Genomic DNA, 13848 nt, shown 5'->3' with positions numbered 1-13848 from the left:
AAATTTGTATCCACAACCAAACTGAATCTGAAATCAATCCAAATTATAAACAAAAAGAAATTAAAATCACAATTTAAAACTCAAACGAATATCTAATACAAATTAGAACGAAATTAGAAAATCCAATAGCTTATCTCCAAATCGACAATAACAAAAATAAATATATAAAATCAAGAAGAATTGGATATACGAAAAATTATGAAAACTTATTAATTAATCGAATATGAAATCACCCAAATCAAACTACAATAAAATCTAAAAAGTCCATACAATACCTATACCAACATATTCAGACTAACAAGGGGAGTAATTTTTGGTTTTGGATCCCGGCCAAAAAGTGGTCAATGGTCAAACTAGGGTGTATTGATTAATTTCCAAAACTCCAAAATCTATCCTAACCACATACATAAACAGCTTGAGCACGAAAATTAGATAAAGTTTCATACCTCGATCGACCATATTTGAGCAGCACCAAGATCGAATTTTTCAAAAAAACTAATTTAATACTAAATGGGTAATAAAGGTATTTCATTTAAGTAATTAAACTAAAAAAATGTAACAGCTGTCAGCTTTGGGTATTTTTTGGGTGTGTTTCTATGTTTTAAATAGTGTAGGGTATATTTATAGTTTTATGTCTAGGAATGGGTACTAATTTTGTATACTTTTATTACAAATTTATAAATAAACCCAATCCTAGACATGTATTTATAAAAAAACCCAAACACTAATTAAACATAGAAACACACCCAAAATCAACAATTGTATATTTTTTGGGTGTGTTTATAAATGGGTTTTGAGTGTATGTAATGATGGGTTTTGGGTGTGTTTATAAAGTGTTTTGGGTGTTGGATTTTTTTATAATTTCTATTTTGGGTGTTTTAGTGAAACTCCCTAATTTTATTTCATTGATTTTTAAATAAATTAAAATCCCTTTAGGAGTGCATATTATTTAAGCATGTTTGTTTCAAATTGATAACGTCCTATCAAGCCTCTTCTTTTGGGTCAAGTCTTGAGTGCTTGCAAATCAAGTTAACTATCATATACTCTATTAAAAATTAATTGTGATATTCTTGAAACTAATAATTCTTTAAAGAGTAATATTGTTATAAAACCTTCTTGCTTTTGCTCATGCATATTTGGTGATTTTGATTTTGACTAGGAAACATATCTTTGGTTAGCCTTTAATGAATGTGTTTTGGACGTGGACTTTTCTTTCTAGATAAGAAAAAGTTATATAAAATAAGGCTTGATGTTTTTCTTCTTGGTACAACTTTTGAACAATAATTTTGTATGCTTAAACGTTTTTGCGTTTTTATTTGAGATAAATCATAAAGTGTTCCATGTCTACTTGATAATTTATCAAACACTTTTATCATTCATATTGCATTCATTTCCATATTCGGTGACTTATACGGTTGTGGGCACCTTTGACGATTTTTCTCCAATGAGCTTGAATTGATCATGGTATCAAATTCAACATAAGGAGAGTTGGAAGAACTCCAGCGAGCTTGAAGTAATCATGACCAGTATTGCATTCAACATAAGGAGTATCGAGAGATAATATAGAAGTTGAGTTACGAAGAAGTCGGTAAACATTATCTAGAATGTATCTAAGATAAGTATGTGAGTACAATCATCGTTATGTAGTGTATTTGTTTTGAACTGAGGAGTAGATTTTCCCCAAAATTGAGGTTTTACTACGTAAAATAATTCTCTACGTGTTTCTTTATTTTATGTTTAGCTTTCCTGCTACCGAAGTTTATTTATATTTATTAATTATAATTTTAAATTGTCATATTCACCCCCTCTAGGCATTTTGGTCATCCTACAGGTAATTTCAATTATTTCAACGTTTTTCAGGAGCAATAGTTCATGAACTTGTACTCGATTCGCATTTGTTTCTTGAATTCACAAAATGGTTATTGTAGTCCTTCAACTCCACTCATGTTATTATCATTGTTCATGATATTACTTTCCTTTTTTTGTCAAATTTAGAGGCAAAATAATATTTTGATGTTCTTTCTAATGAGCAAAACACCAGCAGGCCAAACTCCCACCCAGCCACAACCGCCGACCACCCTGTTCTCCGACAATACCCAGCCACCCATCTCAAGCAACAAATTTGATCCAAATGCCCATCATTGAAGCCACCCCAAACCCACCCTAAATTGATATCCCCACCCAATCACCCCTAACCCACTACACAGACAAAAACACCCACTCCTCCACACCCACCACCCCAAATGTGCACCAACCCCACCCACCTTTTTCCACTCCCTCTCTTCAACGAGAGAAACTTTCATGCAACGGGGATAACACTTTTTGCTATTCCCCACCAATAACTTAATGACATCTAGGATAACTTTTCAATGTGTCATTGTGTCATTGTGTTATTAGTCGAGGATAGCAAAACAATGATATCCCCGTTACAAGTAAGTTTTTTTTTTTGCTTCCCAATGCACCTCCCTCACCCGCCCTTCTCTTTGTCTCTATGCTATTGGTTGGGAAATAATTTCTCTATCTCTCTCGTGAGATTGTTCTTCATTGATGGTGGTGGGAATTGTGGGTTTTGGTACAAAATAGTGGTGGGAGTGGTAAAGCTGGTGTGAGTGATGGGGGGTTAAACTTGAAATGACAAATTTACCCCTGAATTTAACAACAACAAAAATGTAATTGATTTGACGACATGACCAACTGCTAATGAAATAGAATTGAAAGACTACAACAATCATTTTGCAAACTCAAATATCAAAATGTAAATTGAGTATAAATTTAGGGACTATTGCACCTAAAAACTCATATTTCAACATACTTATAAAGCATTTCTTATAGGAGAACTTATAGGTAAAAAGTGTTTTTTACATAAGCAGTTCCAAATATATGAGCTGATTATATATAGTAAAAATGAAGAAAGCTAACCATCAAATTGATGGGTTGAATAAATAAAGTATAAGGAGGGAAATATTGTCCATAAATAAATATCACTTATAGGGCGTTTGGATGAGGAAATTTAAAAGTACAAAAAATTTCTTAAATGACAAAATTTAAAATGATGGAAATTAATGTTTTAGAATTTGTAAAGTTTCTTATTTGGGTGATGAATTTAAAATACGGAATTTTACCTTTATTTGTAAAGTTATTTTTTTTTTAAACTCAATCTCTCTTGAGATTTTAGAAATGACAACTTTTAAATAGAATTTAAAGTTGAGATTTATGATTTCCAAATTCCATGTTTTTTTCCACGCGAAATTTCTAAATTTCTATGTTATTTTACCCAAACACGGAAATTGATTTATGTCAATTTAAAAATTCTAAGTTTTGTCAAAATTCCAAATTTATCCAAACGCACCGTTAAGGTGAAATACTTTGTAAATTCCGAAGCTAGAGCTTGGAAATAACCCCAAGAGCATGTACAGGTCACATCCCAAAACACGCGTCGAGCACAAAAAGCGAGTTGCATAATACTAGAAAAAGCCAGCGAGTAAAATACGCCAGGAGCTGCAGATATAAAAAGGGTGAGCTGATAGCCACATGGCTGGCCCCATCGTCTGAAAGTTAAAACTATCCAAACACAGGCCGGGAACAGCCACAGCGAACAGACAAACCCATTCACGTATGTATATATATATGGAATCCAATCCAAATTTCCAAAATCCCTCATCACTCTGATTCATTCATTCTCCATCTCTCACTCTCCTTCCTCATTCTATCCAATCCCCAAACCACACACCACAAAAACTAACTGAACTCACGCCATTTTTGAACACACACAGGCTCAGAGAGACAGAGAGAGAGGGAATGGGGACTGGTGCGTCCAAGAGGACGGAGGATGGCTCGCATGGAGGTGAGGAGCCGGAGGAGGAGGAGTATTTGGACCAAGGAGGCGGCCAGCTGTACGTGTCGTTGAAGATGGAGAACAATTTCAAGCTCAAGAAAGGCGACCTCTTTCCTCACGTCTTCGGCTCCGTCCCTCTCGTTGGCTCTTGGGATTCTTCCAAAGCTGTAAATTTTTGCAATCACAATTTATTCGTTCACTCACTTTCGCTTGATTAATTCCATTGCCATGTTCTAATTTCTGATTGATTTCATTTCGTTGTTTTGAATCTTTCTTAGCTTTCTATGGAGCGTGAGTCGGCGTCGATGTGGGAACTGAGCTTTGTTGTTCCTCCCAACCATGGTAAGTTGTGATTTCTGAATTTCATCACCAAAAAAATATTTTCTTAAAGCCTTAAATGGCTACGGTATCAGTATTTGCTTGCTTTTAAGTCTAGTGGAATTTTAGAGGTGTTGGTTTCGAATTTTTAGTATTTAATAAGGGCTTTAAGCCAATTTTCTGATTGGATATGATTGTTTTTTTCGTTCTGTGTGTTGGAACCAGAAACTTTGGATTTCAAGTTCCTTTTGAGGCCAAAGTATAGCAATGCACCTAGTGTTGTCGAGGAGGGTCCGAACCGCCAACTCATAGGAGGGGCCTTGCAAGGGGATCAAAGGCTGGCTCTATTTAGGATTAGCAGTGACGAGGTTCTTGAGTACCGGGTGTTCATTAAGGCGGATAGGGTATCTCCCTTCGATCTTGCAGCCAGTTGGAGGGCTTATCAGGAGAACCTTAGGCCTTCTGCTGTTCGTGGAATTCCTGATGTCAGTTTAGGTACAGTGCCAGAGATAGGTGCTGAGGTACACTTTCACTCGCAATTCTTTTCATCTGTCTTGTTGCCCATTTATTGTCATTGGCATTTTATCTGTTGTAGTTGTGGTCCTGCGTGGCTCAGAGTGAGGTTCTTATTTTGTTATACATACCTTTTTAAGAAGCCTTTTGTCCATTTTCTTTGGTAATGTACACAGAATGGCTCTTCAACTAGTTTGGAGCTTGATCTCGAACATTATGTTGTTCCAGCTCCTTCGACTTCTGCCAATTCAGGCCATGTTTATGCAGCTAACATGACAGAGACTCCAAGGTCATTAAGTCTTACTGGGATCTTTACTAATGCTGATGGTTCTACCAGTTTTTCACATTCCTTCAAGGATAGTGGTGCTTCAGTGGATCGACATGTACCTCTAAAGGTTTATCCCGTTACCCCTTCTGCTATTATTATAAATTAGAGTTTTCTTATATCCTTTTCCTGCGTTAAGTAAGATTTAGCAGTGTGAGGCTGTTATGATTGTTAAATTTATAGTACGAAACTGCAAGCATATTTTGGTTTTGGGACAATATTGACTGTGGAGGACTTTAACAAATTGTTCCATATTACATATAACATACCTATAGTCCACCTAATTCAATGTTTATGCAGGACATGGAGGTTGTTATCCCAGATTCATCGAAGCTGTATTCTTCATCTGGGATGGTTGAATCAAAGTCAATGGGAACATTTTCACCTTTCCAAAGGCAAGACAGTCACAGGGGCCTCTTTGTAGATAGGGGTGTTGGATCTCCTAGGCTAGTGAAATCCTCTAGTACTAGTACTTTCTCTACAGAACCCAGATCGGACAAAGAAAAAAAGGTCTGTGTGGAAGTGCATCTTGCCTGTGAGGATGATCAAGAGTTAAATTATCTTCTATCTGCAGTGGTTGTTTTTCTGAAACTCTGCCCTTCTATGCATATTGTTAGAATTCAATGCCAGAAGCTGCTGGAGCTGTTGCAGCTGCAGCCGTAGCTGATCAAATGCTCGGTCCAAAGGAAGATAGTCATTTGGCAATTGTCCTGGTATTGTTCTGCATGAGTGTTTAACCATACAGCTCATAACTTCTGTTAAACTTAATCATCCTTTTCCCGTTGTTTCTTAATTGGTTTTCTTTAGTTGTAAACTTAAAGGAATTACAGTTTAATTTGACCCTTGCTTAAGTAGGCTAACTTGGAAGGACCTACCAGTATCATCAGTTTTGCATTGGTTGCTTCAAATTTTAATTCATGGAATATAATTGAGAGCAAAGAGTTCTAACAAGTTTTGTGTACTTTAGGTTGGTTTGCCAGCTCGTGGAAAAACTTTTACGGCAGCTAAACTTACAAGGTATCTCCGCTGGTTGGGTCATGATACCAAGCACTTCAATGTTGGAAAGGTTACTAGCATTCTTATGATCGACAATTCTTTATTCTCTTCATACCTCTAGTCACTGAAATATATGAAGGTGGACATGAACATGACCTCCTTTTTTGTATTTTTTTTGTTGCAGTACCGCCGTCTTAAACATGGGGCTAATCAGGTAAAAATTATGTTGTTTAAGGTTTGATTTGGTTGATTAATGGGCAGACATTCTGCTTTAGTAGTCATTAGTGATTATCTGTTGACTGATGAGTGATCCTACAAAAAGCAAACCAGTTTGTTTATCTGCCTCGCTTTTTTATCACTAGATTCTTAGTTATTAGATTTTTCCAACAGACCATGCGATATTCCTGTGTTGGATTGGAGACGCATGTCAAATCAAAAGAAACTTAACATAGTTCCACAATAGTGAATATGTGCTCAGCAGTATAGATATAAAGTGAAACACTGTTTTGGTTATTAATAAAATAATTCTTGGGTGATCTGAAAAATCTCACGAGATATTTATTAGTGCAGAATGCTGATTTTTTCCGAGCTGACAACCGTGAAGGGATGGAGGCACGTAACGAGGTGAGTGTCTATGGAGTACTTTTCCTTTAGAGTAGATAAGTTATGACTGATTTTTTATAGAAGATAAGTTATGACAGATTGATTCTACTGCTATGTATCATCTGGCATTCTTTATCACTATGATGCTAGTAGTTAAAAACAAATGATGCCTTGTTTGTGATGAGAAGTTAGTAAGTCCTTTTGAAGAATGCAAATCAACTGAGCCAATTTAAACTTTATTCCTTAGAGCTGTTCAAAATTGCTCTCTTTTGAGAACAACCCCATGATTATTCAAAGAAATGATGAAAATATATATTTCTGATTCTGTTTCCTAGATGTTATGAAAGACATATCTTGAATGGATGTTTCTAAACTGAAATGGATGTAGCTTTTATAATAAACATGAAGTAGAATATGGAACACAAGTAGTCAATGAAGATATAAAAGAAGCGGAAACACTTTTAGCTTATGTCAGGTTACATGAGTCTATGACAGTTTGTAGGTGCTTATAACTTCATACAAAGTTTATAATAGTGAGAGCTCCTACTAAGAGTACTTGTGCTTGAGAACGCTAACATTTATACTAAATTGGATTTCGTGATGTGATTGGAAAAGTTAACACAATATTAACCTTTTTCTTTGTACATAGTTTTAATATATCACGTGCTACTAGGTAGCAGCCCTGGCATTTGATGACATGGTTTCTTGGATGCAAGAAGGTGGCCAGGTAAGTCCTTTTATGCCAGTCATTTTGATCTTTAATGGCTTCTCGATGATCCTTTCTTTTTAACAAATCTAATTTGATTGTAGGTAGGAATATTCGATGCCACAAACAGTACAAGTAAACGCAGGAACATGCTCATGAAATTGGCTGAAGGAAAATGCAAGGTACCGTGAGTATTGCATGGAGTGACAGTTCCCACTTCACATAGTTTAAAGCTTGGTCTTAAGCTCTTCTGCTACCCATCTTGTTTATTCATGATTATATCGTTCTTTGCAGATTATTTTTCTGGAAACTTTATGTAATGATGAACGCATTATAGAAAGAAATATACGTCTGAAAATTCAACAAAGTCCTGACTACGCAGAAGAGTATGGTTTGGCCCTGGACCATTAGTTCCTTATCTTTATGGATTGTGAGGTGCATTAATTACTGTTCTTCTGCAGGCCAGATTTTGAGGCTGGATTACAGGACTTTAAAAGCCGACTGGCTTATTATGAAAAAGTAGTTCCCTAAAACATTTCTTATTGATTGTTTGGTGTGGTTTGGCCTTTAACAGTTCTTGTTATCAAATATTGATGTACATTTATGCTCCCATTGCCAGGTTTATGAGCCAGTAGAAGAAGGATCATACATCAAAATGATTGATATGGTCAGTGGACATGGAGGGCAAATACAAGTAAGTTCAACTCAGTTTCTTTATCGTTCTCTTTGGATGAGTCTTGAGCTGCAGTAAGTATCTCAGAAGCATACACCTAGGGCATGGTTGTGTGTTGTTTGTTTTTGGCCTTTCTATGTTTTTTGTACGTGACTTCAGTTTAATGGCATTAGGTTCTTCCCCCCTATAAAACCCTTGGAATAGATGCTTATGCATCTCCATAAGCATGTAGCTGTGACTTTTGATTCCTATTCACTCGGAAGCTTTCTATTTTGGTTCAGGTGAATAATATCAGTGGCTATCTTCCTGGACGAATTGTTTTTTTCCTGGTATGTTATCCTATGAAAAATGTAGTTCAATATTGGCATAAATGTATCATCCTTTAGTTTCAAGGCTTTTGTAAAATTGTAATTTTAGATTCTTCAGTTATAGCCAAGAATAGTTCTTTTCCCAGTTGTTCTTTGGCTTTGTAGAAGAAGAATTCTATTTTCTCATGTTTTCTTCATTGGGATGCAAATTTGTTTAATTTCATGGCATCTGTTCTTCTGAACTAATATTTTGATGAGTGTGAGAGGATTATCTTGGGCAAGAATACTGGTGATTACTTAGGTAGACATAAAACTTTGATTCTGTTCTTTCACAAATTAGTCTTGAGCTCAACTGTAAAAGATGGATTTTAAAAGTGGTGCTTTCATATAAATCAAGTATATCTACTCCACTAGGTCTTTTTGTGCTAATAATTCTCATAATACTAGTGATATTTTTCCAGAGTAATTCGATCCTGGACTTGTAATCCTTATCACTGCTATTGGTTTCAAACATATTGACTTATTTAAGACAGTGGACTCCACATGTGATGTAGAACAGCCCGTAGGTATTAGATTAAGCACTCAAACAATAGAACAGAGAAGAATATAAGAGACCAAGGAGAAGGTATTAGATTAAGCACTCAAACAATAGAACAGAGAAGAATATAAGAGACCAAGGAGAAGAAATATAGGACGAAAAGACGAGATAAAGGACAGAAACAGTAGAACAAAGAAGAATATTGGAGATCGAGGAGAAGAAATATAGATCGAAGGGACGAAATCAGAGAGTTCTAGGAAAAGGTTTACTCAACATTCAAATCTAAATTTTAAAGAACTACATGGGGGTATTTATAGCAAACTAAAACCTAGACATAATAGGATAAAAATCCCTTGCTTAAACAGAAATCCTAACCCAAATAAAATAGGAAACTTAAAACTAGAAATCTGGAAATCTGGAAAAGTAGAAATCCTACTAGAATTTGGAAAACTAGAGAATCTAGGAAACTAACAAATATATTAGGAAACTAATAAATTTAGGTCCTACGCATCCTGCATCAACATGTCTGTATGGCATAACATTAACCATCTGTTATGTGGCATAATATACAACAATCTGACCAGAATCTTTTAGTGAACTGCATTTGATGAAATAACAACTATCATCTTGGTAAAAGTTTCCTCATTTAAATTGCCCTTTGAAATACCATATCAAATTTATACAGTAGAACTGAGATCTTTTAGTTGATTCTCCCCCACGCCCCCTCTGTTAATTATACTTCTGTCATTTGTTCATTTGTTTCTGCTGCACTGTTGTAGGTGAATACACATCTCACGCCCCGCCCTATATTACTTACTAGGCATGGAGAGAGTAAGGATAATGTTAGAGGCAGAATTGGGGGAGACAATCCTTTGAGGTTTGCCCTTTGCTATTGATTATCAAGATATAATTTTACTACTTTGCTTTCGTTTCAATATGCATTTAGTACAGTAAATTCTCAAAATTATCTGATCCTAAATTCTGTTCACCTCCATGATATTCATGTATAAAATTCTATGTTTCTCTCATCTGATGACGTTTTGCCCATCACTGTTTCATTTCTGTACATTATATGGTCTGGATTTGACTCATTCTCTAAGACCTGTTCCTTTGATCTCTTCAACTCTCTATGATGCATTTTAAATTCCATGAAAATTTTGTTATTTCATGAGTCAGTGATGTGTTGAGTGGAACTTACCAAAAGATACTATTACGTGTTTCAACAGTGATACTGGAGAAATTTATGCAAAGAAACTTGCTAACTTCGTTGAAAAGCGACTGAAATCAGAGCGGGCTGCTTCTGTAAGCTTCAGCAGTATCCAATTTTCAGTTTTAATTTTTTAGCATTTCATACGAAGTAAATGCTTGTTGTAGGTTGATCCTTGTTTCTTGTGTAGTCTACATATATCTCTTACTCAATCATGTGCTTTGGCCACGGAGTGGTGTGGTTGAAGTATAAGCTAAAGATATGTAACTAATATCAGTTGTTTAACATTATATAACTACGCATCTAAAAAAAACATTATATAACTATGTAATTTACTTTTGAATGTCTAGTTGCAAATTATTGTTTTCGTAAGCTAGAAAAAGTTATTCTAGAATGTAACCAAACATAAATTCAGAAGTTCAGGTTGGAAGGTTGCATTTTGCACGAAATTGGTTTTAATGTTTGAATAGAGCAACAAAACTGTAGATAGAGTCTGGCTTTGAACTTAAAAACAAAGATGTTATGCATACTATTGTCTTACCACTAAACGTATTGTCACCTCTAGGTTCTTTTCCTACTAGTATGTAGCACATGTGTCTGGGGTGGAACCATTTTCATGACATCATTTATTGATATTTTTGTTTGATAAGTATAGTGACTTAATCTATTTGATTGGTTTCAAACGTCTATTTCCCTTGTCCCTTGACTGAATACAGTAATATGAGTTAACATTATTTTTTTCCATGGTGTTTAGATTTGGACTAGCACGCTGGAGCGAGCAATTTTGACAGCAAGTCCCATCGTAGGATTTCCCAAGGTTAGTGTACCGTACAACTTTTAGAATTTCATCAACTTTCGAAGTCTCGCATGTTCTATACTTAAGCCACACACAGTAGATAATTGATAGACCCAGAAATTTGAATATGATTAAGTATAGTTGATTTATAGTTCCTTACAATTTTTCTAGATACAATGGCGTGCACTGGATGAGATATATGCTGGTGTGTGTGATGGAATGAATGATGAAGAGATAAAGAAAAACATGCCAGAGGAGTATGAGTATGTTGCATTATTCTTTGTGTGTGTGTGTGTGTATGTCAAAAGAAAAAAGATAAAGAAAAGAGAGAAATTGAAAAGTATTCCTTGTTTAAAGACATTTGTTGTTTGAAAAGATATGTTTAACTGCAGGGCACGTAAGAAAGACAAACTGAGGTATCGGTATCCTCGTGGAGAATCTTATTTAGATGTTATCCAAAGGTTTGTACTTTGCAATTACAATATACAATCATTTCTCACAACAATAACACCTGTTCAGTATAATTTGACTTCCGCCACAAATGCAGGTTAGAGCCTGTAATCATTGAACTCGAACGACAGCGTGCACCTGTTGTGGTTATATCTCATCAGGTGATTAATACACATAGTACCAATTTGTGCTTGAGTGTTCTTCTTTTCTTCCTTCATGTTGTGGTTGTAATAATATGAGCTTGTTGATTTCTTTATTCTTGTAGGCTGTTTTGAGAGCATTATACGCATACTTTGCTGATAGGCCTCTGAAAGAGATTCCACACATTGAGGTAGTTGATGGAAAATTGCAAAATTACTCCTGTTTCTTGTATTCTATATTCCCTACTTCCCTGAACAATCTGAATCACAGAAGACTTTATGATGGAAATTTACAAGTTCTAAATCCTGGGTTACGCATGGTTATGGTATTCAAGTTACGATTTGATAAGAATTAGAAGTAGGGTAATTTTTAATCCAGATTTGTAGCAGTTTACTTTATCATATCTCATGAAGGTCCTTTCTGACAGCTAGTTTTTCAAATTTCAGATGCCTCTTCATACCATAATAGAGATTCAAATGGGAGTTACAGGTGTTCAGGAGAAAAGATACAAACTCATGGACTGAAAATTCTTACATGCAACTTTTGTTTGTAATTTGGAAGTGCTTGAAAATTTCCATTTTCTAAGTTTCTTAAATTGCCCATTGGTTAACATAATGTAGCAATGTCTCAACTGTATCTACAATAATCAGTAATCCAAAATATGTGCCTAGCTACCAATTCCCCGATTGATTCTAATGAGGTTAACCTCTGTAATTCTTATTGTCTTGGCATAAAAATGTAATTCTTTTTTATTTGAATATTCTCTATGCAGCTTGAGAAAATCTCAGTTCTGCCCAATTTTCTTGAGTTTCAATCTCATTTTTAATGATGTTGATTATTTAGTGTATAAAATGACCTTTTAAAGCTTATGCTAAGGTTGATTTTTTTAAAATTAATACAAACGATAGCCTAATTACAATGAGGGGGTTTCTCACACACACACACTATTAAGGTGTTATGTTGGTTCGAACTTGAGACACCTAGTTTGCAAGTCAAGACTCTTTTCATAGACTAGACTTTGTTGGCAATTTGTGATTGTACACTTAAAATAATCAATTACGTTAGTAAATGAGATCAAAGTTGAAGAAAATTCGTTGATTCGTCCGGTCTTTTTAAGGGTTAGCAGGAAAAGGTTTTGCTGGGAAATCGCGGTTTGTCTTGGTTGTTGAATAGATCTTAACCTATTAGCTTATTTGACTCCCAAAACTTTGCGTGAGGGGGGGTCCTGGTCTAAGTGAAGAATCTCATGAAAGAGAGCCAAATGTGTCACAGAATCGTTTTGCCGCTGAGACTGACTGGGTCAGGGGAGAAGTCACGAGCCAGAGGCTAGAGCCTATACCTACCGTTTAAAGGTAAAAATCAGCACCAAAAAACGTGCAAAAAAAAAAGGGTAAGAAGCCATTAAAGATCCACCGGTATTAATGGAGCAAACAGAAAAAAGTCTGGCTACTTTCACATGGGAACCCTCATCTAAGAATTGACACCTCAGAGGAAGAATCTTACCACAATTTGGGCCCCTCCTTTCTCCGTAGTTTTCTGCCATGAAGAAAAAGATAACATAAACACACCCAAAAGAGCATTAAGAAAAGATTATTCTAATGTTTTTGCTTGATCAAACAAATTATTCCATTCTAGTACGTTTCTCAAGACGATTTAAGACCATTTAATCTAATGACATTTAGCTTATACTTTCTTAGAGAAGTTGTTGAACTCAAATTATATGAATGACAATTTCTCTTTATGGGGTTGCAACTTGCAAGCATTCATATTTCTTTTTTGGTTTAGACAAGGTGAAGGGTAAGACTCATATCCTTATTAGGAATGTGAGGTAAAAATGTTCCAATGATACTAGTGATTGTGTATTCGTCAATGAATTCCTATTATCGTTGATGTATGTGAATTTTAAGTACGCATTTTGACCAATGCATAATTAAGAGATTTATTTTAAAATTCACACTTATCAATTATTCAAAATGTATGAGGTGATCATGTATGCACGATTAATACTAGCAATAATTCGTTTATATATTATAAAATGAGACAAAGATTGTCATATGTTATGCAATGAGACAAAGACTGTCAAAGAGCAAACCTCTTTTGAACACTAATATACAATGAGACGATTTAACAATAACCCCAATTATAATCATCTCACAAGCAAAAGACAAAGCAACATTACAAAAAGACACAAGAAAAAACAAGAACACTGAAAAAAGAAGGTGAAGGAAAATGTGGTTGATTGGATAGATCTCAAGGTTCTCGGGATTCCAGCACCTTCATTAAAGAAATAGCACATGAATCCAATACTTTCTCTTCCGCTGCTGCCGTCGCCTTCACGAGTCTACCGTTGCATTATGCATTGAGTCTCCCCATTCCCATTCCCATTCCCATTCCCCGGCCTTCCCCTTGGATATAGGGATCCTTCCTTTGACTTCCAAC

General features: G+C 35.3%; 1 protein-coding gene across 1 annotated transcript; it reads left to right on the top strand.

Annotated features, from left to right (window-relative positions):
- Positions 1 to 3532: 3532 nt before the first annotated feature.
- On the top strand, positions 3533 to 12207 carry F2KP (fructose-2,6-bisphosphatase). The gene is made up of 23 exons (XM_008223086.3): positions 3533 to 4002; positions 4114 to 4177; positions 4379 to 4674; positions 4843 to 5061; positions 5292 to 5501; positions 5609 to 5704; positions 5959 to 6057; positions 6172 to 6201; positions 6558 to 6611; positions 7264 to 7317; positions 7401 to 7478; positions 7591 to 7682; positions 7758 to 7815; positions 7916 to 7990; positions 8251 to 8298; positions 9595 to 9692; positions 10042 to 10117; positions 10777 to 10839; positions 10990 to 11081; positions 11211 to 11279; positions 11366 to 11429; positions 11534 to 11599; positions 11856 to 12207. Exons 1-23 carry the CDS (start codon positions 3799 to 3801, stop codon positions 11931 to 11933), a joined length of 2283 nt encoding a protein of 760 aa, XP_008221308.1. The 5' UTR covers positions 3533 to 3798; the 3' UTR covers positions 11934 to 12207.
- The last annotated feature ends 1641 nt before the right edge of the window (positions 12208 to 13848 follow it).

The sequence above is a fragment of the Prunus mume genome, linkage group LG1 (assembly GCF_029339155.1).
Source record: "Prunus mume cultivar Tortuosa linkage group LG1, ASM2933915v1, whole genome shotgun sequence".
Classification (NCBI taxonomy): Eukaryota; Viridiplantae; Streptophyta; class Magnoliopsida; order Rosales; family Rosaceae; genus Prunus; species Prunus mume.
The sequence above is the reverse complement of the archived record's forward strand: the minus strand, read 5'-3'. Positions and strand labels throughout refer to the sequence as shown.